The sequence below is a fragment of the Biomphalaria glabrata genome, chromosome 12 (assembly GCF_947242115.1).
Source record: "Biomphalaria glabrata chromosome 12, xgBioGlab47.1, whole genome shotgun sequence".
Lineage (NCBI taxonomy): Eukaryota > Metazoa > Mollusca > Gastropoda > Planorbidae > Biomphalaria > Biomphalaria glabrata.
In genome coordinates, this window is record NC_074722.1 from 27,876,309 (window position 1) to 27,901,607 (window position 25,299).

At 33.5% G+C, this 25,299-nt stretch overlaps 1 protein-coding gene across 2 annotated transcripts in view; it reads right to left on the reverse strand.

The window, feature by feature from the left end:
* Positions 1-5,599: 5,599 nt before the first annotated feature.
* The window catches only part of LOC106059224 (fibroblast growth factor receptor 4-like), a 37,083-nt gene continuing 17,383 nt past the window's right edge, over positions 5,600-25,299 (reverse strand). For both annotated transcript variants that reach the window (XM_056006171.1, XM_056006170.1), the window contains 16 exons: positions 20,403-20,572; positions 19,071-19,209; positions 17,994-18,196; positions 17,394-17,505; positions 16,902-17,095; positions 16,082-16,244; positions 15,541-15,692; positions 15,239-15,339; positions 13,964-14,076; positions 13,248-13,367; positions 12,750-12,982; positions 12,165-12,278; positions 11,923-11,993; positions 10,190-10,327; positions 9,585-9,690; positions 5,600-9,058 (listed from right to left, as the gene is read on the reverse strand). In XM_056006171.1, coding sequence (XP_055862146.1) covers positions 9,029-9,058; positions 9,585-9,690; positions 10,190-10,327; positions 11,923-11,993; positions 12,165-12,278; positions 12,750-12,982; positions 13,248-13,367; positions 13,964-14,076; positions 15,239-15,339; positions 15,541-15,692; positions 16,082-16,244; positions 16,902-17,095; positions 17,394-17,505; positions 17,994-18,196; positions 19,071-19,143 — 1,923 coding nt within the window. In that variant the 5' untranslated portion in view covers positions 19,144-19,209; positions 20,403-20,572 and the 3' untranslated portion in view covers positions 5,600-9,028. The remainder of the gene's footprint in view (positions 9,059-9,584; positions 9,691-10,189; positions 10,328-11,922; positions 11,994-12,164; positions 12,279-12,749; positions 12,983-13,247; positions 13,368-13,963; positions 14,077-15,238; positions 15,340-15,540; positions 15,693-16,081; positions 16,245-16,901; positions 17,096-17,393; positions 17,506-17,993; positions 18,197-19,070; positions 19,210-20,402; positions 20,573-25,299) is intronic.

Here is a 25,299-nt window from a genome sequence, read left to right on the forward strand (position 1 = left end):
GGGGGGATGTTAATCATTTCAGTTAGGCTTCATTTAATATCACTTCTGCGTTGGAGTAGTATTTTTAATGATTTCTTGGACAGTGGGCAGCATTTGGAAACCAAAAGTTATTTCATTTACAATGCTCGTCATGCTGGACATTATTGAAATTAATCTTTTTCAACAACCTTCTCTTGTTTTGTTTTTTTTATCAAAGATATAAGGGAATGTATTTATTGTGTTGTCAAAGTTTACACAGGAGACTAGTTGAATATCTTTACATTGTACTCTGTTAATTACACAGTTTGATATTTCTATTCAAACTCCACCAGACTTGTTGATGTATACTTTTCCTTCTGTTGTTCTGTTGGCTTGTCACATGCCTGTCCATTGATTATTTATACTTAACCCTTTTCTTTCACTTAGAATTTGTGTACTTATGCTTGTTCTTGTACATTTTTTAACATCACATAAAAGTTGTTGGGCATTGGATTGAACAATTTGATGATTTGAATTCTAGCCATCGTAGCTCCCGATCACAGATTTTCAAAACGTACATTGTGTTTTTAGTTCAAATGTTAAGGTTTTAATTTATTAAAATGAATTGTTGGATTATGAACACTTCTTTGTTTACCATTTTATTTGTATCAGGTAAAAGCGAACATTTAGGATTGTCTAGATGCTTAAATGAGTTGACAAAGTAAAGGTGAATTAATAGTACATAAAGGTCAGTTTATTAAAATAGGAATTGTAAAGGGCTTAATTGAAAGAGTCTTTTATTTAACAGTTGTCATGTAGTCTGGAGAGAGATTTTATTGTTGACCCTAAATGTGTTTATAGTCAAGCTCTCAGACATGATCATTTCTAGGTCTTCCACAAAATGTTGCTGCTTATTTTTGTTGTTCAGCAGACGTCTTGTTTTCTATATTGCTTATTAGGTTCACTAATTAAACTTAGTACTCTTTCTTGAAAAATGTTCTAACTCAGTGAACTTAACTGCTGCCTGGTCGTGCGGTTTGCGCGCTGGACTGTCGTTCAGATTTATCGACGGTCGAGGGTTCAAACCCTGCCCGCTCCCATCCCCCGTCGTCCTGTGGGAGGTTTGGACTAGGAAGTAAACTATCTTCAACTCTGAAGGAACATCCAAAACATGTAAAACAAAACAAAGTTAATACTTTATTTATCTTAATGATTTATGAAAAAAAAAGTTGTCTGAAGTGGTTATCTAAAATAAAAGGAGATATCATCTCATTATTATAAGTCTTAGTACTGGTATGTGTGTCCATCTGTATATTTTTTGTCTTGCACTTTGATGCATTAGCTTCCCTTGTAGCTTTTCTTTTTTAATCCAGTTTTGTTTACTGCTGAACATTAAGCAGCTTTTGTGCAAGCTTAACCATTAAAACATTTGCTGTATCATCCCTTCGAGTCTGTTCAAGAAAGTCAATTAGGGGCAAGCATGGCACAATTCATTTTGCATAAACTTTCATCATTAAAAATGTGCTGCACATTCAAGTGCTATTAAGGCCAAAGCAACAAAGAAAAATGTTTAGCTGGATGTGAAGAGATAGAAATTGCCTTAAACTTAGTATTCTTCTAATGTCCTATCAAGTGTTTAGTGTTAGTAAACTGGAAACCTTTTCATTAGGGCATTAAAGGAAAAAAACTAATTGGTGTCAATGTTGTATTTTTTAGTGCTTTCAATAAAAAAAAAATCAGGGCTTATTTTTGGTAGCTCTGAAACTTATCTCACTTGAACTGATTGTAGGACTTATTTATTGGGTAAAAAGCCAGTATGCATTTTCTTGTAAAGTTAAATAAATTAATTCTTTTTTTTTTAATATGCAATTTGTTAATACTCTTGTAAGAAATGTTTGTATTTTTAGTGAATGACTGATTTTATTGCCTGTCTCAGTGAGTTTTGTTGTCTCATTTTATTTACTTGACAGTCGAAATCAACTGGAACTTTGTCATGTATAGTTCCGAGATCATGCTTGACATATTTAATCAGGTTGAATTGTGGAGCCCATGGCTAACTTCAAAGTTCTGACTTAGAATCTTGAAAACTTGTTGATTTTTTCACTGAGGAAACGTTAGTCAGAAATAAGTCCATACAGTTCAAATTGAAAATTGACAGTAAAGCATTTGGTCAGTGTGCTAGTCACATGGTACACTCTTGTTCACTGTTAGTTGTAAGTTATAACAGCAGGTGAGCACATCTCTGACCTTAGGTTCTCAAATCCCCAGGGAAATGTTCCTTAAATTTATTTGTAAATCTATATGTGACAAAACACAGCTGCCATCTCTATCAAGGGATTAGGATAAACTAAAAAAAATTTGTTTAACATCTAAGTTGCTTTAAAATAATGTATTAGGGTACTTAAGAAATGTTATGTAATTATATTTTATATTTCTTAACATTTTTTTTACTTTAATTTTAAATTTCTTTTTGTTTTGTTTTTAAAGAAAAAATGTTTTTCAATGTACCAAAAAATGCATTTTGACCCAACGAAAAATGTTTTGCCATTTCATGTTTACATTTGCTGCCATGAAAATATTTATACCATCTTATGTGTGAGAAGATCTAAACTAATATTAGTTCATTGTCAGACCAATTGACTTGTAGTTTAAAGAGCAGGTAGGGAGTCAGTGACATTTATCACAACGGCAACAATTTATGAATTTTGTTTCAGAACTTAATTTTGAATAACATAGAATCCTGTGTACTACAAGTATTAATATTCAACTTTTAAATATGTGCAAAAACACTTAAGATAGATAACTGAAGATCGTATATTGTCAAAGTAGTCCTATTATTTATCTATTAGTCCTATTACTAGGCTTGTACCCTCTTTCCATCATCTTATGTATTGTATATTTATATAGTCTGCCCTTGACCAGATATCTTGGTCTACATAGAAGTTTTTACTGTGTTGTGATTTAACCAAAATTAAGGGGAATCAATGTCACTTCATTTGAACATTTCACTTATCATATGTGGGGCGCAGTGGCTGAGTGGTAAAGCGCTTGGCTTCCGACCCGGTGTCCCCAGTTCAAAACTTGATGAAGACTGGGAATTTTAATTTCAGGATCTTCAGGGTGCCTCTGAGTCCATCCAGCTCTAATGGGTACCTGACATTTATTAGGGAAAACTAAAGGCGGTTGGTTATTGTGCTGGCCATATGACATCCTCGATAACCGTGGGCCATAAAAACAGATGACCTTTACATCATCTGCCCTATAGATTGCAAGGTCTAAACAACATAGTATACTGCATGTGTGACTGTGGGATTGCTGCATTGATAATTCATATTTTTACTTCCTTAGTTTGGTTTGACTAGTTTGAATACATCTTTGTAAATCATATCAATGAATCACCAGAATAAGCAACACAAGTAGTATACATAGAAATATATATCTCTATGTTTTGTCTAGAAAACTTTATTTCTTATAGCAATCAGTGTTCTAACACTTCAGTTGTTGAGTCTAAGAGGCTACAATACATTCCTGTTTTTTTTTTTCCAAAGCAATTTCTTGTTTTCAAGCTAATCAAAAACTTACCCTTTATATTTACCAGTTTGTTTTATTTGAACATATCAGTGTGATGTGGACATTTAGATCTGATTTGAATGTATCTATTGTGACTATATTTATAGACTATATATATATATAACACTATACTGTATATATAGAACTTCTATTATGGACACTTATTTTAATCATCAACAGAAATAAAAGGTTTCTTTTGTTTATAATGTCTGCACTTGTTCATAATATTTCATGTGTGTGTGTCATGGCTATTGGCTCAATGAACAGTCTGGTATGTTAACTTTCACAACTGATTTTGTTAAAATGAAACAAAATAAAAATTAGAACTTCTGAAAACTATTATAATGAACCTTCTTCACTTTGTGTAATAGCTAATAGGAGAGAAACAAATATATATATATTGTTAGGCACATGTAAAAATAGGTGTTTGAAAATAGAACTTTTCAGTATTTGCTTTGGACAAATATTTGCTTAGATAATTATCTCCCTTCATTCTATTATTAATGATTCATTGTAAAAATCAAGAATTAGATTATTTAGAAGTCTTATAGTTTCTAACTGGTTGCGCAAGGTTGTTAACGCCGGAAGTGGTAATGGCTCTAAGCCCACCATTACCTATAAAATGCTTCCAATGGCACACGTCTCAAATAGCCTCTGACAACCAGTCCAACTCCTGGCCTTCACGTGTGGTTCAGATATTGAGCCCTGCGAAACTGTTATCACCAACAGGAGAAGGGGCAAAGGCAAGCAACAGGCGCCTAAACCAGTAAGCTTTGGGCAGGAGGGGCTCGTTAGCCTTGGTTGGCAGATTGTGACACACCGTGATACAGCCTGACAGAGCCTGCAGCGCTACTGATCCCAAACTGTATCGCATATTCCGTTCCTTTGGTCTCATCAGCTGCGTGGAGAGGGGGGAACTGCTGTGTGGGCGACATAGTTCCCACCATAGAAAATGCCCAGGCTTTCATCTCGCTATCGAGATGAACCATAGTCGTTTCACGACTGAAGGAGGCCGACGAGAGTTTCTAACTAGTGTTATCACTGGACTTGGTCTACGAGGAATAAAATTCCCTTTAAATTTTTGAACTTTGTAAACCAAAAAATCTGCCATTTATTTTAATCAATTTAGCTTAGGTTAGATAACACATATTGACCACACTTCAAACATTAACAATAATCAGTGTCATGATTGGACAGTTTAATATCTTCTTCCAGAAAAACCAGATTATTTGAGACAACAGACTTCAATAGAAATTATTTTTTGTATGATTGTTAGTAACATAAAGATTCAAAAGTTACTGAACTAAGCACAAATGGACTAATAATTTGACAAGGTACTTACTTTCAAAATTTTGACTTCTATGACACTAATTATAATTACCTCCTTTAAGTTCTCAGTTTCTAGCTGTATACTATGACTTGACTATCTGGATGCCTTTGTTGTTACTTCACACTGAGGCTAGATTTATAATAGATCTCATTGATCAATAAATATGTAACCTCTTTTGATAGATGATCCAGAGCGTGACCACTATTGTAACTGTTACATGAGGACTCAGAGTGTCCAGCAGGACATTTTGCACTTCCCTAGGCCTGAGAGTTTTCAATAGAACTCAGTTGTTTTTTTTAGTAAGTGATAGCTTACTAAAACTCTTCATATTTTTTCCAACATTTATTTGTTTAAGGCACTTTAGTTATATTAGCATACAGTAAAGTAAAGTACCTTTTCAGACCTTGTGATCTATGGGGCAGAAGATGTAAATGTCATCTGCTTCTACGGCCAGGCCAATCAGTTTACTTTCCCCAACTAATGTCAGGTATCCTTTAAGAGTTGGGTGGACTCATGGACACCTTTAAAATTGAAATTACAAACCCCAGTCTTTCAGAGTTTTGAACCCGGGACTCCTCAGTTCAGAAGCCTAGCACTTTGACACACTGCCACCACATTGAATGTTAGCATATAATCCTTAAAAAAATCAAACTTCCAACAAAACAGTTTGGCATTAAATCCATCTAGTTTCATTCTTTCAGGTGATAGTGGTGAAGAAAGTAAACAATGAAACACCCAGAATGAAAATAATATTTTTATTTCCAGTTAGGACGGTCTTTTAACAAAAAATCATACAAAAAAATGTTAAAAGGAAGTTTTCTGAACACATAAAATGAACTGGAATACAAAATTGTAGTCACTTTGTTAAAAAACAAAAACAGACATTATGTTTTGTCTTGAATTAAAAACATTGTTCATATGGATCCCTGTACACTATATATTATACACTAGATGTCTCTGCTATTATTATACACCAGATGTCTCTGCTATTAAACACTGCAGCTTGGTGAAAGTTTAAATGTAATGTTACATCCAACTTTACTGCAGCAGGCAACTCTATCCGAGTGATGAATTACCTGATAGGAAGAGGAAAAAGGCACTTTAAGCTGTAAGTGGCATATAGACAATAAAAGGCTCATAACATCTCTAACAAATCAGCTGAAAGAAGCAACATTTTGAATACAAACTCTGAACATTCAAAACCACAATTTTTTTTTTGTTTTTTAAAGCTTAACATTTGATCAAAGTAAAAAAAAACTATCACAAATCTCTTTCAGGATAAAGCTCTAGTTACAGCAGCATTTTGCTCTTATTTCCTTAAGACTTCAGAAGAGTTAGTTGTTTGATAGGTAGCAGAAAATAGTTTTATCTGAATATATACATGAACACACATCTATTGAACACTTTCATAAACTTAGCAGCAGCAGGAAAAAAAAATACATTTGATAAAGGAACATCAATGAGGATTGGTTGATGTAAATACAGTCTAACCAATGTGTACAAGTATGTTACAAGTTGAGCACAGTTGGGGTATCTTAACAAATGAACACTGTCAACAACACTTGTGTGAAAACATCTTATAAAAAAAGAAAGCTGATGTAAATGTTAAAAAGTAACATTTAAAACAAAAATATAAGAACACATATAAAACAAAAATATAAGAATATGATAAAACATACAACAAAAAAACAGAACTAATTTAAAACAGAGATATTTGAACATGTTTAAAATATAAACCTCAGAAGTTCAATGCATCATTTACAGAGTACCTACTTTTCATTGGCTGAACATCAAAAGATTTTGTTTCCCTATTAACTCCACAAAGACTGTGAAATGTTCAGTTCCACTCTATATTTTATCTTGCCACTATCTAGAACTTTGTCAAATGGCCAGTCTCTGTGCAAAAATGTCACAAAAAATTTAAGTCCAAATAGAGCTTCTACTTCAAAGTCAAAGCTCTCTTTGGTTTTTATTTCAACTAAATCTCATGTCACAGCGCTTAGCCAAGCAGTTTTAATAATGTCAGTTCTCATATAATTACTCATATTCAATTTTTGTTTAGCTTTTGGTCGACCATGTTTTAAAAAAAAAAAAAAAAAATATCTTTAAATTGAATTAATCATAAACTGATGTTTTAAAAGTTTGATCATGAGTTTAAAGAACAAACTGTTACACCATAGCCTCAGATATTTAGACCAGTGTTAGGTTCTCATCATTGAAAAATATTTTATATCTTAAAAAAAGGTTGTTTTGCTTTCACGTTTGCTAAGGAATAAAATAATTTGCATAAAATATAAAATATATAAAATACTTTATAATTCTATAAAATAATATATTACATTCAATATACTGCATTCAAGGTTAATGGCAACATTTCAATAACACAGATCAATGTATTGTTCACATTCATTATTACATTTAGATACTAGGTCACATGTAACACATTTTTTGTACATGTTTGTGCCCATAATAATAACAATACTCTTTCAATAAAATAAAGGCAATAACTGGCTTCAATGTTTTGTTACACAAGGACAACAGTGAGAACAAATACTTAACAACAAAATAAATTACCAAATATATCAAGAAGATATCAAGTGAATATGGAATGAGATATAACAAAAAAAAAAAAACAAGCTATACAGAAATACACATTTTCTATTCTAGCTTTTAGTTTCTGGTGTAAGCTAGAAAGTGATGAAGTAACTTCAAAGAGTTAGGAGCAGTTACAGTCCCTCCCCCTCCCTCCCATGAAATTCTCAGTTTGTTTTTCAAGTAAACTTTTGGACAAAATAAGAATAAGTTTGAAAAAAATGTCCATCAAAACAACATAACTTCCTACTCTCTTGTATTGGACAGATGAAGATGAGCTGGAGAGCTTCACATTCTTTGATAAAACTACAAGTTTAAACTTCTATGAACACTGTCATTTTACGCAACTCTTACCAATCGAAAGGTGGACCTGGATTGAGATTATTCTGTCCAAGCCCAAACCAGCTGCAGGACTTGACAGCAGTCAGGGGTTTGAGCTCACAGTAACAGTCCAAAGAGCATATCACATCACATTAGTATACATTAATACAAACTATTTTCTTTTGTCATTTTACAAAATCAAACTTCAGTTATTAGAAAACATTTTTCTGTTTCTAAAACAAATATCACATGATTGTGTTAACAAAGACATTAAAAAAAGAACTGTAAAAATACTTTCTAGGTCAGGACAGTCACATGCCAAATAAAACTTCAGAAAACAACTCAGAGACAACAGAAATATCACTAGATGCCGCTCAAATATAAATTATTTTGCCATGTACAAATATTTAAATTATTTCAATTATGTGTTGTTTTTTTGTAACACAACTATTTGTTTCTAAAATTTACATAAACTATGTACAAACTTTTTAAATCTTTGTTTTGGTTTAATTTAAAAAAAATACACAACAAACTTTTTTGTCTTTTGTGTTTTTTTTAGAGCATATGTCAAAAAGAGAAAGCAATATATGTGGTGATATAACAAGGCATATATATGACAAGCTAACAACATAGTAGAATATAATCTATATTGTTGGTCTATAAACTACCATGGTTACAAGTAAGACAACAAAAGAGAAAAACAACTCTTTGTCACTTGACTGGTACCAATTCTAAAATATGTATAATACAGTTAACTAAGCATTTTCTATTTATACAAAATATTGTAGAGACAAATTTATTAATTATAATACAACTCTTGTCAATGTAATACAGGCTCCAAAATTCTATAATATCTCATAAATATATGATTAATTTACTGTATAAATATGAACAGAAGTTTATGTTTTTATAACAACACATGTTTATGGATATGTTTTAAAATATGAATTAACATAAATGTACAAATATGAACAGAAGTTTATGTTGTTGTTTTTTTAAACTGAACACATTAAAGAACATATAATTTAACAACCAACAAGGATTTCTAAATAAATCAAGTTCTTTTGGTTTTATGTGATAACTTGGAAAAGAACACATGTGGAGTAAGTCTGCTGATAAGTTTATGTGGAATGTGGTCTAACTAAGTACCAGACCATAATGTGGTACAGGTCCATGTGTGGTATCAGTCAACTGTCATGATCATGTTATGGCAAGTTGGCTCCCGCTCAAGCATTCAAAAGTAAGCCAAAAGGTTTTCTATTCATCTGCCAAAACTTCCAGGTAACCCTAAATCAAATAGTGAAAAGTTATAAAGTCATTAGAAAAACTTCATTTTTAAAAGTATTACATGCTTAGAAATATTCACCAAAAAAACAAACTGATTCAAATTGTCTATGGGATGGCACATCACTAGATGTTGTGTTTGAATACATATTCCTAAAGACTTGTAGAAGGAGACTAGGCAATCCATGATAACTAGTCAGAAATATTTGTAAAAGATTGCTGTTGACTGGGAGGCAAGTCTTTATCAGACAACATTAAGTGAACTATTGCTACTACCAAAAAATCAAACCCCAAAGCTAATATTTCACACATTTAGAAGCAGACTAATTTACTTATTCCAGAAAGGAAAGATGAAAATGAAATTAAAAAATAAATAATACAATAAAAAGCTAAACACTAGCATGTAAGCATTTATTGATAAAAGTTGTTTTTTGTATTGTATTGAGCATTGAGAATAGGGATTTAAAAATAATGTCAGTGTATACATTACAATGTCAACTTGTACATTTTACAATCCCTTCCAACTTACCCCATTTGAAACCCTGACCAGCTGTCTTTCCAATATTAAAACAAGAATGTCAAAGTCTGGCCTATCATCAGGGAAATGATTCCAGCATCGTTTCATTGTGTCATACCTTTGAATAGTTGTAAAGAAAAAAAAAAGCAAAACATAAAGAGTCAATACAGAATGTAAGAACCTATTAGACAGAGCTAAGTAACTATTCTACCTTATAGCATCAATAAATCATTTAGTTTTATTCTCCTCAAACTGATGTCTGTTTCACTATTTGTCTAAGAAAATTTCTTTCATGTAACTGTCTACATCACAGACAGTTCTGGGTTTCAAATCTTAATGAAGGACAGGATTTTTTTTTTACTAATGATTTTAAGACATTCCTGAGCCCACCAAAAGCTACTAGATACTTGAAATTTAATGCATTAAGTAAAGGTCATTCTGCTGATATTCTCCTAAACAATAAGCAACACATTTACCAGACATTCTCTAAAGATCTTAAGTCTTTTAAAATAGTGGATAAAAACTTCACAAAAGATAAGACAATATGTCCACAATAAGGTATTTACGAATTATTAAATATAAAGGTGAAGGGAAGACAATAGTAAAGGTTGGCTTACAATGAGTCTGGAACTAGTGGAGGTTTCCCCATCCTATAACCTTGGATAAGCAAGTCATACAGGTCCTCATGGGGCACTGAGGGATAAGGCATGCCTCCTAATGTGAATATCTCCCACATTACAATCCCAAATGACCATCTGAAACAAAAAAAAAAAATATAATGAAACATGCTTAAAAAATTAAAATATTTCAGCATTAATGGTCCACTGCATCAGTGGATTAAAGACTTTCTGATAGGGAGAGAACAAACTGTAATAATAAATGGCTCTAAATCAACACCGATAACAGTAAACTCAGGTGTACCTCAAGGAACAGTCTTGGGTCCACTACTATTTTTAATTTACATAAATGATTTACCAAATTGCATTACTTCAGGAACAAAAGTCAGATTATTTGCAGACGATTGCATAATATATAGAACAATAAAAACAACACAAGACACAGATATTTTACAAAGAGAATTAGATGAATTACAGAAATGGGAATCAAATTGGAGCATGTCTTTCCACCCAGAAAAATGTCAGTTGTTAAGAGTAACAAAAAAACTAAAACAAATTAATTCCACTTATCTTATTCATGGCAAACCAGTAACACAGACTAAAAACGCAAAATACCTAGGTGTTATAATAAATGAAAAACTGTCATGGAATCCACATATTGATGAAACTACAAAAAAATCAAACAAAGCATTAGGATTTATTAAAAGAAATTTCTATAAATCAAATAAGAACATAAAACTAAAATGTTATTTAACCTTGGTTAGGCCAATAATAGAATATGCATCCTCTGTTTGGGACCCCTCAACTCAAGAAAACATTAAGAAACTAGAACAGACACAAAATAGAGCAGTGCGATTCAGATTCATAACAAACGAATATTCACATTTGACTAGAGTAACACCTTTAGTAAAATCACTAAATTTAGAAAGCCTTCAGGACAGAAGGCTCAAAAGTAAAGTAGCAATAATACATAAAACACTGAACCATAATCTTCAAATACAAAAACAAAATTTAATAAAATACTCTGAAAGACACAAAGATAAAGGCACATTCCTCGTCCCATATGCTAGGACAAATTTGTACAAATACTCCTTCTTCCCTAGTGCTATTAGAGCATGGAATGGGTTGCCTGAGCTAGCCAGGAAAACCAGTGACTTGGCAGAATTTAAGCCATTGGTTAATATGCATGACTAAATGCATGACGCGTAGGACGTAATCATCTTCTTTTTTGAAGTAACGTCTGTATTATATAAGATAAGAAGAAGATGCTACTACAAAGACACTATACCTGATGCATTATAACAGAAATGTTTTAAATATTCATTAATATGAATATTTTTTCAGGTGTTGTCTAGATTAATTCTCAAATGGTACTGAGCAGTAGGACTCTATTATAGTCCCTCCACACATAAAAAAAAAACGTAATTTGAACATTAGGTAAAAAGAAGCTAGAAATTTCATGTCACAACTTTCTTTAAAAGGTTCACATTTACTATTAATCAAATGAAGTTTTAAAAGGCCAATTACATTTACCTTGAGAGTCAATTATACATCAACAAAGGCAATAATCAAGTTACTTTAATTATTTATAATAAGAAAATGGTTAACAACCACAACTGGTAGAAAATCTTTAAAAAAAAAGAACAAAAAAAAAAAAATATGACTATACAATGTTCAATATAACAAATTTTGACTATACCAATAAATTTAAGAGACAAAAAAAAACAACTTACACATCACTTTTAACAGTATATTTGCAATCATGTAAAGCTTCTGGTGGCATCCATTTCACTGGAATCTGGCCCTGTAAAAAAAATTTAAATCCATAGATTTAATTTGTTAAGACTAAGTGGCTTGAGTTATATACACAATACCTTTATTTTTCTGATAAGCTTTGAAGCAATTTATTGTTAAACTAAGAAGCTTATGACTATAAATGTTGTTAGCATACCTACCAACATAAAAGCAAACCTACCCCAGATTTCCTTCTGTAATAGTCTCCATTTCGAGCAAGTCCAAAATCAGCAACTTTCAAAACGTTGTCTTCTGTGACTAAAATATTTCTAGCTGCCAAATCTCGATGAATACACTAGGGAGAGAGAGAGAGAAAAAAAAAAGAAAATAACAGGTCTGATTTTTAGACAAATGACAATTTTTTAAATCATATAGTTGATGTACCTGACTGTATGGCTCTATACTAGGTAATGTTTATCAAACAAAGTATAAGGTAACAGTTTTTCAATAAAACATACTCTCTACTGACACTACTAGGGACCCTATTTCTTAGGCTTACTTTAAACACTTATGTTAGATTACTCTATGTAAAATTAATAATTTAGGATGATATTGATTAAAGTTATTAATTAAATATATGTGTTTCTTTTTTTTTTTTTATTAGTTTTTGCAATTTAGAGTGAATAAAGCTAACTTAGCACAAGAAGGTATTATGGAAATCTAAACTATAACACCAAGAATATTTCATATTTTACCCAAATATAAGGATTGTGATTAAAAAGTATGTAGGGTCGAACAGACTTTATGCCCATATTTTTACACTTACTTTATTAGATGCCAAAAACTGCATTCCTTTAGCAATCTGGTGGCTGAAAGATAAAAGTATCTTTTGTGATAGCATACTCTTGGCATGCTCTGCCTCTTCTGGGCTCATCCCTTGCATGTAAATCTCTGCATCTTCTCTCCAGCCTGACAGACTGCAGGGGCGTGTCCTAAAAGACAGCAGGTAGTCCCTCAAGTTTCCCTTTTTACAGAATTCAACAATGACCAAGAGAGGACCTAATGAAAGAAAACATTTAACAATAGCTAAACAACATGTATTGATGTTATTCTTTCACAAAGGCATATAAATGAACTATAGAAATTCACTGCCCATATACAGATAAAGAGAAATACTGAGACTCAAAGCTCTGAGTACATACAAAAGAACTACAGACTCACTGTCAATGTACTGACAATGTACCTGGCTTACTGTTTAGAGTCCAGACCCAGACATGAGAACTACTGGGACTTACTGTTTAGTATACAGTATACTGATACTCACCATCCAGTGTACAGCAGCCCAGAAAGTTGACAATGTTGATATGGTTACCCATCCTTTTAACTGTCTTCATCACCTCTACTTCCTTCTCAAACTCACACTGCTCATGATAGGTGGCATCATCTTTAACAACAATAAAAGTTCTTTACAGAATTGAGTTTTAATTGAGTTTTAATAACTTAAAATATTTGAGATTTAAAAAAAAACAAAAAAAACTCATGTCTAAATAACCATTAAAAATTGGTAAATTCTAATTATATTAGAGTGTGGCCACCGAGTTGTTAAGCAATTCAGGATGTTTAGGATAACCTTGAGTCCACCCAACTCTAATGGGTATTTGGCATCTGTGGGAAGAACTAAAGGCAGTTGGTCATAGTGCTGGTGACATGACATCCTTGTTAATCGTCAGTCATAAATACAGACCAGCTTTACCTCATCTGCCCTCATAGACCACAAGGTCTAAAAGATATACATCTATTACCTTTACCTAAGAATATGTATTTATACTACACTAAACCAAGTTTTCTTGACATACACTTTATAGTACATTGTTATATTTTTTCAATTTATTTTTATACAAAATTAAAAGTGTTTTTTTTTCACAGAGATAGAAAATAAGCAATTAACATTGAAGCACACAGAATTACTCAGGATAAAATTAAGTCATATATAGCAAGTTAAATTTTTTTTAAATGTCAACGACATGTCACTCAACTCACCTCGCAATGTTTTAACAGCAACAGTGGCAGTGGGTACTTGATTGATGCCATATGCAATGGCCTTTTTAACAACTCCAAATGCACCTTGACCAAGCTTTTCTTGAACAATTAATCTACAAAATAAATACATTTATACATGTAAATATAAGTTTATACACATATATATACATATATATACATTGGTTTCGCAAGGTTGTCATTGCCGGAAGTGGTAATGGATTTAAGCACTCCACACCCTATAAAATGCTTCCAAATGGTACTCCCTATACATAATCTACAAGGTAAACAAGATAAATACATGGTGACAAAGATTTTGGCTTCTAAATGATATGTCCAGAATGAAATTTGGATCTGTACAATTAAGATCAGTTATTCTCTAACTGTGGTCAACAGACTTTAGGAGTAAGCAAAACAACCCTAGGGCAACAACAGATAGATGAAAATTGTACAAAATTAAAATAATTTCTTTGCTGAAAGCCAGTTTATACAATCAGACAATTTTAATAATAATCGACTTTCCCCTCTCCTGTTTAATATGCCTATTATGAACTATTCTATGAAGACCTCAACCAAAAGATTTCACTAGGTGTTCTCTTTAGCAAGTGGACAAACTCAGATCCCAAACACAGCTGAATCCATACTAATACAGGAGCAGCTTATTGAAATATCCACAAACAAGGAACTGAAACCAAAGTTTGAACAAGAATGCTACAAAAAAAAAACAGATTTTAATTTTATAACTTGCATTATGGGTCATTATTAAGAAGTTAACTTTCTCGTCTTATTTGGTACAATGTGGACTTATTACCATAATAAATGTCTTCACAAATAAAAGAAGCAGACAAGAAATATGTGCTCCTTGAGCTGTAAGGTTGTTACTTACAGACCATCTCATCATTCTCAGCCATGTCATTACTTTTTTTTTAATTACAATTTTTTTTTTTTTTTTTTACATTTTTAACTTATATTTGCATGCATTTATGTAACATTTTCACTTAAGGGTCCATGGGTGAATTTTAACTATGGGGTCCTCCAGTTCACATAGTTTGAGAACCACTGCCATGGATGAAACACTTTCTTTGTTACAATATGTGATGGAGCTGTTGTTGTTTTTTTTTTTTTTACTTCATCTTCCTCTATGAATTGGAATATTCAGGAGAAATGAGATTCGATTGGCCAAACAAGTTATTGTGTACTTCAAAAAAAAAACTGTTACATCATTTGCTTTAATGATAACTGAATGACTTCTAAAGATCATTCTGCAATGACAATTACCTGTTTCTGGGAAATTCATAAGATGTATCTATTGGGAAAGCTGGTTTGATTAATGTTGAGTCAGGTGAGTCTCCATTGTGTAACAAAGGTAATCTATTGGCCTGCAGATATATTTAACATGGTTACATGCAAAATTTAAAGCATCAAAATAATCGTCCTTAACCATCAACATAAATGAAAAATTTTTAAAAGTTACAGAAAATGTAAGTCTAAAACTTAGCCAACTATTTGTCATAATAAAATTCAAAATGAACAATTTTATCAATTTTATCTCTGGGAAGAAAATATTTACAATTACTTACAGCTTTATGGTAGATCTTTGTTTTGGCTTTTTTATTCCTGCAGTAAAGACACACAGCACTGGCTATTATTATCGTAGCCAACATTATTGAGCCACCAACTACACCAACAATAATAATTATCAGATTTGTGGGAGGCTCTACCAATCTTTCACCTAGAAAATGTCAAATGTAATCTCATTCAAATATAGCTTAAGAAATTAAGTATTTGAAAGACAAATCGTACACATTTTAATTACATCTACTGCATATATATAAACATTAGTAAAGAGTCTGCATACATGATTAGGCTTGGCCAAAAATGCAATAACATCTCATTTGATATTTTTAATTATTCCTTGTTTTTTTTATAGCTTGAACATGTTATTAGTTAAAGTAATTTAATTGAAGTATAGTAACTTATGGTCTAATTTAAATTTTAGGTATGAAATGGCAATTTAGGATGCTAAATATCTATTCAATTATAGTTAGTAATCATTTGCTATGAGATTTTCTCTCTGTTTCTGGTATGCCCTGAAATGATTTAAATACAAAGGCTTCATACTTGTACTTCTAGAGGAGCTAACACCGCTCAGGGAGCTGACAACACTCAAGTAAGCTCCATCATTATTTTCACCAATATTGTTTCTCAAAAAACAGATGTACCAGCCCTCATCGTCCTGAGACACACTGTCTAAAACAAGAGAGCTGTGGGTAAAATTCCATTTCTGAAAACAATCAAATTAACACATTAGAAGTATATCAAAGTACGTCCATAAAATAATAGTTTCAAGTCAATATTATTTTACTGAATACATATTTGTAAGTTTTTCTAATTTCTGTTAAACAGCCAGCAGTCCTTTGTAACACTCTTTACTCAATATTTTGAAAGTGAAGTCCTCATTGGGACCTATGAAATCATGAGCTAGAGCATGTTAATTTCACCCAATTCTAGGCCATGGATAACAAGAATCTTCTATGTCCAGCACAATGACCAATATTCTTTCTTTTTCAAGACACGTTAGAGTTAACTCATGGACTTCAGTCCCAATCTAAACGCATGGACATGATACCCAGCTGATCTACTACAACAAGAATATAGCACCTAAAGACTGACATTCAACCATCCCATAGTAACTGATGAAGTAGGAAGTAGGAGAGGGGAGCAAATGTTGATTCTCAAACAACCTTCAAATACACATGAGATCTATTTTTTCCAATGACTCAAAGTACCAATACATAAAAAAAGATACAAGAACCTCAATGAAAGAAAAGCTACAGACTTTCAATGAATTGGAACCACCCCATAAGAACATCTTGCATGATTATAGGAATGTGATATTTATGCTTTTGATGTGTTAAGCTGAAAAACCAAACCAACTTACTTTTAACACTGTTACATAAGGGTCACTATCTTGAATGGCCCCTTTGCCCCAGCTTCCATTCACATTGTTGAGTTTAATCCACTTGTACTCTACGTTGGGCATCTGAGAATGGCAGTCAAAGGATGTTTTAGACCCAACTTCAACTGTTTTGTTTCTGAGGGGCTCTTGAATGATGGGCTTACTTGGAAAGGCAGCTATAGTTGATAGAAAAAAAAATAGTACAGCTAATGATGTAAATAAATTTGTAAGAATGCAAAAATTTAGAAAAAAAAATGGATAGTCAGCTAGATAACTATGAAATATGTTCTTAATCTTTATTTTAGAAAATTTATTTAAAAATTAACCCTAATACCTAGATAATGCTTTTGTATGACATAATTTTAATATTAGGCTAACATGGTTGTTTAAAAAAAAAACAAATTAGCATATCTGATATTTAAGAATGGTTTGATTTTAGTTTTAAAATTTCATAGTTGTGCCAAGAGCTCTTACTTTCAACTCGAAGAAAAAATTGCCATTGAAGTTTTTCTTCTTGAAAGTTCACCTCACAGGTGTAGTTTCCACTGTCGGCTAGCTCCAGATCCTCTATCTTAAGTGACTGTCCCTGGCAAGTTGACAAACAAAAATTTTTATAAGAACATTCTAAGATGTAACATGGGAAGGGTTGTCAAGAGGCTCAGTATGCTTGAACTTGGCTAGGTTGGCTACCTATGAAGGGTTGTCAAGAGGCTCAGAATGCTTGAACTTGGCTTGGCTTGGCTACCTATGAAGGGTTTGACACGGGCAGACTTGTGTTAACTGAGTGCCTAAAGGCAGCACAGAAAACCTTCTTCCCCACTGGTCCAGAAATGAGATTAGACCATAGTGCTCTGAGCATGCTATAAGCATGAAAGTAGTGCCATGTAAAAGTGAGTGAGTTTGTTCTGGCTCTGATCCCATACAATTCTTGAACCATACAATCATGTCTAGAAGATTTATTTATTTTTTACTATAACTACCTTCATAGAATTTTTAAAAAGCCCTACTTTTTGGGAAGCTGAAAGTGACTTTTTAAAATAAACAAATAAAAATTTTCCCTGCCTATAAACTTACAGGAGTTTTGATTCTCTTGTCCGTTTGGACTTTCTGTCCGTTCTTCATCCACATAATGGAAATCTGACTGAGAAAAGTGTATAGCTTGTTCGGGTTCTCACCATTGACAAACTCTGTACCACAGTAGAACTCCACCAGAGAGTTACGATTTCTCACAATGACATTTTTGGGCATTTCAGAAGCCCATTTTAGTCTGTTGGAGTCTAAATTAATAAAAAAAAACAACAACATAAAACAGCAATCCCATCAAATATTTTCTAAATTCAAACAAAATTAACAATTTATTACTGTTTAGTCAAGTTTTGTTTTTGGTGTTTGTGTCACAATACAGTGTACAGTTATTTTAAATCTCTGATATAGTAAAGTGGTCTCCAGCTCAGTCAGTTCTCCAAAGAGTTTCTCTTCACAGCAGTTTTCTTTTAACTAGATCATAGCAACATATCTAAATAGTCTAGAGATAACACTTTTATAGTTCGTTGAGATTACATTTCACATCCTTTTTTTTAATCTAACATCATATGAAAAAAAAACATTTGGCTAATATACTATGTTGACAAAACGTGTATCTTCTGACCATAGAAGACAGCTTATCATTTGATGCATCGGGAGCATTACATGAAAATGTCTCCAGTATATTGAATCTCTATTAAAAGAATTGACCAGACAAGGTAGAAATATGATTTACCAGCTTTTTATGATCTATTTCATAGTCATCATTTTAGCGATGGACACTATGTAAATGAGCATTTAGATAAATAAAATATTAAAAACAAAAAGGATAAAATTCTGTTCATTCAGATGAAGCCAGGAGTAAATGCAATTGGTAAACATAATAATACAATTTGGGTTTTTAAAACTAAATTTTTGAAAATGACATGAAAGTATTCAAATTAATCATTTAAAAGATGTATTGTCTTCCAGAGATATGAGCTTTTTGGGGAAAGTCTTTTACCAAATAAAATCCAAAACAGTACAGTGTTTCCTTGACCTACTTGATTCAGATTCAATTATCAGCAATTATTTGTTATTACAAAACCTCAATCATTAATTATTCATCATGTAAGTATAGTTACTTACTTTTAGCAGTTGTAACCACAGTCAGATGAGCAGACGCATACATTTTTCCCACACTGTTTTTCACTATACACATATACCAGCCCTCATCACTGTGTGAAGCATTGTTTATCACAAGAGAAGAATTGGGCGAGCTCCAGTTCTAAAAATATAAAGTCATTTATCCAGTATTTTTGTGTCTGTGAGTAGCGACTTCTTCATTTAAAAAGTGTTTTTTTAAAGTAATTTTTATGTTTGTGATTTGAGAAAAAAAAGTTTCTTTTGAAAAACAAACTATATAGCAGTGATGCCCAAACAATGGCTAGCAGGCTCTAAACAGACAGTGGCGTCATGCTATCCAGACATAGAGGCTCAGTTCCATTGGACTTGAAGATATTTGTTAGCAGCGATGTGACTAGTTATATGCAATTCAGACTTTTATATGGCCACCGAGGCCAATATAGGTTGGTTTTACTAATCTCTAAAATCCCACAAGACATTCAGTATAGTGATGTAATAAAAGGCAAGAAAGATGCTGGTCTTCCACTTTGAAGGTTTATTGATGTATGCAAATGTGACATCAAACTGTTCAAAATTGATATTAATAGTTGGGAAAAAGAGGCACCTGAAGAGCAAGCATAAAGGAAGTGTCCTGGATTGCATATGGCTTACAAACCAGAAGAAAGTGAAATTTGCAAAGGGAAAAGATTGCCCGCTCAAGACGTAAAATGCCAAAGTAAATCTCTTGGCATATTAACAAGGCTAGCATAAGTGAGAAGCATATTTAACCCCATTAACAGATTATAGACTTATTTTAAGGATCATGATTCCATTTTCACAATAATTGATTAAGCCTAAGGCCAAACTAAAATATTTAAATAACAAAGCTTTGAATTAGACTATACTTGTAAAATGTCGAATGTTCCTTTCAGATTTGAAGATAATTAAATACTAGCCCAAAACTCAAGCAGGAGGATGGGGTATGGCATCGGAAGGTGTGGAGACAGTCCAGAGTGCCTAGCAAGATACTAGGATACTAGTTTTAAGATACTAGATAATAGTCTTCTTTCTTTTGATGGATACATATATTAAACATAAATGAATAACAGCACCAGGGACCAAGTTTTTAAGAGAGAAAGTAGTGAATTCACTACTTTCTCTCTTAAAAACTTGGTCCCTGGTGCTGTTATTCATTTATGTTTAATATATGTATGTATCATTTGTTTCAGCACCTAGCTTCAACTCTATGTTTACATTTTCTTTTGATGGAACATCTGTATTTTAAAACAAAATATAAATCTAATCTTATCTAGATTAGAATCTGGTAGGCTATAGAGATTGTTGACGTCTACTTACCCTGAGAATGGTTTCGGTACCATCTAGGTCTCTGGCTCTATTGACAGGGTCACTTCTCAGTTTGACCCACTTGTACTCTACCTGCTGTGTTGAAGAGTAGCAATCAAAAACGACTGTTGAGCCATTGATAACGGTCTGGTTCTTCAGAGGCTGCTCAACCACTGGAGCACCTAAAGACAAAACCATGAGCTGTGATCATTAAGTCATTTCATATTGAATTTCAAAAACATATGGCCTAGATCTAAATATTAGAAACATTAAAGAGTCATTAACATTCTTTGGGAGTCTATATTAGCAAGACTCCCCAGTCCACAAGAACATCTAGAACTAGATTCTAGATTAGTCTAGTCTAGTAGATTAGATACGTACTATAAAGTAATAAAGTAGGCCTATAAGATACTAAGAAAGGGATAGATGACTAAATGACTAAATGCATATTTTTTTATTATGACGCGTAGGACGTAATCATCTTCTTTTTTGAAGTAACGTCTGTATTATATAAGATAATTACACGAATGACACGATGTCTACATTTTTCTAGATTTAGATCTAATCTAGACCTTTTAGATCTTGTAAGTAGATCTAGATCTAATTACTAGATATATCTAGATTATCCACATGTTTACTTTTTATCCCTTTCTAAAAATCTCCATCTCGATTCACGGATTGTTTGACTTTCGTAACGGCGGCAAAAGTATAGTTAGTTTTAAGTCCCTTAACTCTATAATAGGATCATAGTAACTGAGCTTGAATTCGGGTACGTTTTTCGGCAATCGACTCACATTTAGGCCTACATGACATTTTTGTAACTAATGGGATCAACAAATGGAACTTGTAAATCCAGCTTGGAATTTCGACACTGATTTTTTAAAGGGGAGAGAGGAATTAAGAAAGACTGCTCCATGTTAAAACTTGTTGTGTTTTAGTTTGAAAAATTTCCATGAGACAGTGCAGCAAAAGCAGCAATCAATTGAAACCCAGTTGAACACAAAGGCACTAAAACTATAAAGGACCATAAAGGACCACAAAGGGCGTTATTATATATATAGGGTAATGGGACTACGTGAATAACACGTTGACTCCAGATTGTCATATCGAGACTTTTGTAGCTCGAGCCCCACGCTCAACACAAAGACAAGGTAAAGATAATTAAACTGCACTATACAAATACTATCCCACGCATTTCCATAACCATTACAACTTGTATTTGAGCTCAGGCCTAAGGCTAGTATAGTTCATGCAAAAGTCGATAATGGTGAATAGATGACTGCTAACGATATAACTCGTACATGCACATCCAACATTCTCTTTTCTAAATATAGATGTTTCGGATGTTCCTTCACAGAGATGAAGATAATCTACATTCTGCCCAAAACCTCCCGCAAGACGACGGGGGATGGAAGGGTATGAATACGGGACCATGGGTTAGGTAATTGGAGACACTAGACGAAGTGAAAATAAACAAAAAAAAAACAAATTGACCAAAACATACGAAATGAATTTAAAAACGTCCCTGTATCTGTATCTAAATCAACAAATAAGTTAAATTCATTTAGCGTCGATAGCACTAATGTGCTTCATGGGCGATTCATCATCATGATCACCAGGCTAGAAATAATTTATCGACATTACACAAAAAGGAAGAAACAATGGTCTTCTAACATGTGTAGTCTAACAATTTGATCTAAGCATTCGTAATCGTTAGTACACCTTGAATCAAAGTAGAGGCTTAGACATAGAGCCATAAAGTTCTGAATCAAAGTAGAGGCTTAGACACAGAGCCATAAAGTTCTGAATCAAAGTAGAGACTTAGACATAGAGCCATAAAGTTCTGAATCAAAGTAGAGACTTAGACATAGAGCCATAAAGTTCTGAATCAAAGTAAAGGCTTAGACATAGAGCCATAAAGTTCTGAATCAAAGTAAAGACTTAGACATAGAGCTATAAAGTTCTGAATCAAAGTAGAGACTTAGACATAGAGCCATAAAGTTCTGAATCAAAGTAGAGGCTTAGACATAGAGCCATAAAGTTCTGAATCAAAGTAGAGACTTAGACATAGAGCCATAAAGTTCTGAATCAAAGTAGGCCTAGAGACTTAGACATAGAGCCATAAAGTTCCGAATCAAAGTAGAGGCTTAGACATAGAGCCATAAAGTTCTGAATCAAAGTAGAGACTTAGACATAGAGCCATAAAGTTCTGAATCAAAGTAGGCCTAGAGACTTAGACATAGAGCCATAAAGTTCTGAATCAAAGTAGAGGCTTAGACATAGAGCCATTAAGTTCTCATATCTGGTACTAATGTGATCAACTGCTCCAGTTCCCTCCGCGCCTTATGGGGGCCCCACGCTAACAAGTGCATCGTCATTGAAAGATAAACCCCTTCCCCCAAAAGGCCCGCCCGCAACTCCCACCCTCCGAGAACAAGCTCCGATCACAACCATCGCCATCAAAGTGACACGTTGATTCTGCAGTCATGAAGTGACAATGACCGCTACTTTTTAGGAAAGGAAAAAAATCACATGCTTTCGATTTATGGTTCTTGAAAGTAGATCTAATTTAACTTTCCCTAAAGTAATTGATACATACTACGAACCTACAGCAAAAAATATATAAAAAATATTTAACAAATGCGCAAATGAATACTTAGTAGAGATAGAGCAGATGAATCTAGATTCTCAAAAAAAAAAAAAAAAAACTAACAAAAAAAATGGATATCAAAATATTTTAAGAGTAACTTTTTCGGCTAAATATATTCATCCATCCATCTCAAAGGCGCTACAGCCCATGGTGGGCCCTGACCTGCTTTAGCATAAGGCCTATCTCTCCAGTCTGATCTATCATGTACTTTACGTCTCCATGCCTGGACTTTAAGCTGTTGTAGGTCTGCCTCTGCGTCATCAAGCCAGCGTACTCGTGGTCTGCCTTTGGGGCGCGTGTCTTTTGTTTTTTTGCTGGTGAACAATCTTTACTTCTCTGTTCTCCGGCATTCTTTTAAAGTGGCCTGCCCCCAGTGTAATCTGTTCCTTTTTATTTCCGTCACTATGAGTCTTCATATAGCTGCTATATTTCTTGGTTGGTTCGAATCCTCCATCTGGTTTCCTCGTGTATGGCGCCATCTATTTTTCTGAGGATTTTTCTTTCCCAAGTGTTTAGCAGATTTTCTGTGGTTTTGTCAGCGTCCAAGTTTCGCTTGCATATGTGTCTACAGGTCTGATGATGGTTTGTAAATTGTTTTCTTTGCTAAACATATGGATTTAAAAAAAAAACGCACCTAACCCTCTATCAAACATCTCACATGGAAATGGTAATTAACATATAAGAGTGTGTCATAAATCAATCGAAAACTCGAGAACCTAATCTGCAGTACTAACAACTGTAAAAGCGATGACAGGAGAGTTTCGCTCTTTGAAAGAATCAACCAACACGTGTTAAGCAGTTAGACACCTTCTCCTCCCGGCATTAGCATGCTACGAGTGGTAAAGAGTATACACTCGTCCGCACAGTGGACATCCACCTCAGCTCTGACCTGACCTCGTAGATCTACTTCACATACGTATTGACTCAACCTCCACTAAGAAACACTTAATGCTAATTTCCTCCCCCTTGGCATGAAGAGAAAAAGTTCCCACACACTGACACACACACACACAGACTTGTATACCTCAAAGTTCTGCACTGCTCCTTGATGAGAGAAAAAAAGGCTATGAATGAACAACGAATGTCTATTGAACATCCTTTACTTTGGCCTTTGTGAGCGCCAAAAACGTTAACACTATGCGCCCCCCCCCCCCAAACTCATGAACAACTTCTGTCCCCCCATGTTTAGTCAGATTGTAACTTTATACCTTCTCCTCCCATCGTCCTTTGTCCCTATTGTTGGACCCCTGAAGAATGTAAGGGAGGTGACCTCTTTGGAACCCTATCGGTTCAAAAAAAAAAAGGGGGGGTACCAAGACCTCGGTCCTCGGGTCGATGTCGGTCAGTAAAAGAATTAAAAAATATAAGAGAGCCCTTTTCAAATTTTTAATATAATTTTTAACTAAAGACATTTAAAAATTAAAACTAGTAAAACAGTAGGACAACAGTAGAATGTATTAATGCGAGAGAAAATAAATATGCTCGAGTATAATATTTAAATAATTTCACTATATCCCCACATTTTGTTCAAATACTATAGTAAAGAAAGACTGCGTCTTACCTATGCATGATACTCAGTAATAAGATAAGTACAATATAATGTTGGTTCCCATGACATGAAGGATAAATATGTTTTAAAATAGTTCAATAATTTTTTTTTAATCTGAAATTTTAATGCAATGTGTTGTCGCGACGCACAAGTTCATGTGCAACATTTCAGCTCGATAGGATAATGACAATTTGTTTAAATAAATGACTTTTTTTTTTTTTTTTCATTTTGACTATAACGAAAGTGTAGGACTTGAAACATGTATGTGTGAAATGGCAAAAAGCTATTGGTCTAAACTGCCCATAGGTTGCGACGTCGCAAGTCAGTGTTGAGGCCTTCAGTAACGATTATCTCGCGTGGGCCATACCTGACCCCTTGATACTTCTGTCCACAGAGCATATTGAAGTCGTAGAGGTTTGGTTCAGGCCGAAAAGTTCAGGCCGAAAGGTTCAGGCCGCTGTTTTATACCATATCTCATCTTATAAATTACAGACGTTACTTCAAAAAAAAAAATTACGCCCTACGCAATTCATGTGTCATTCTAGTCATGCAAGTCAATCAGCGACTTAAATTCTGCTAAATCATTGATTTTCAGGCAACCCATTCCATTCTTTAATGTCACTATGGCAGTGTTTCCCAAAGTGGGGTACGCGTAGCCCCAGGGACACGGGAAGAGTCTGGAGGGGATACGCATGGCACCTCTTAACGAT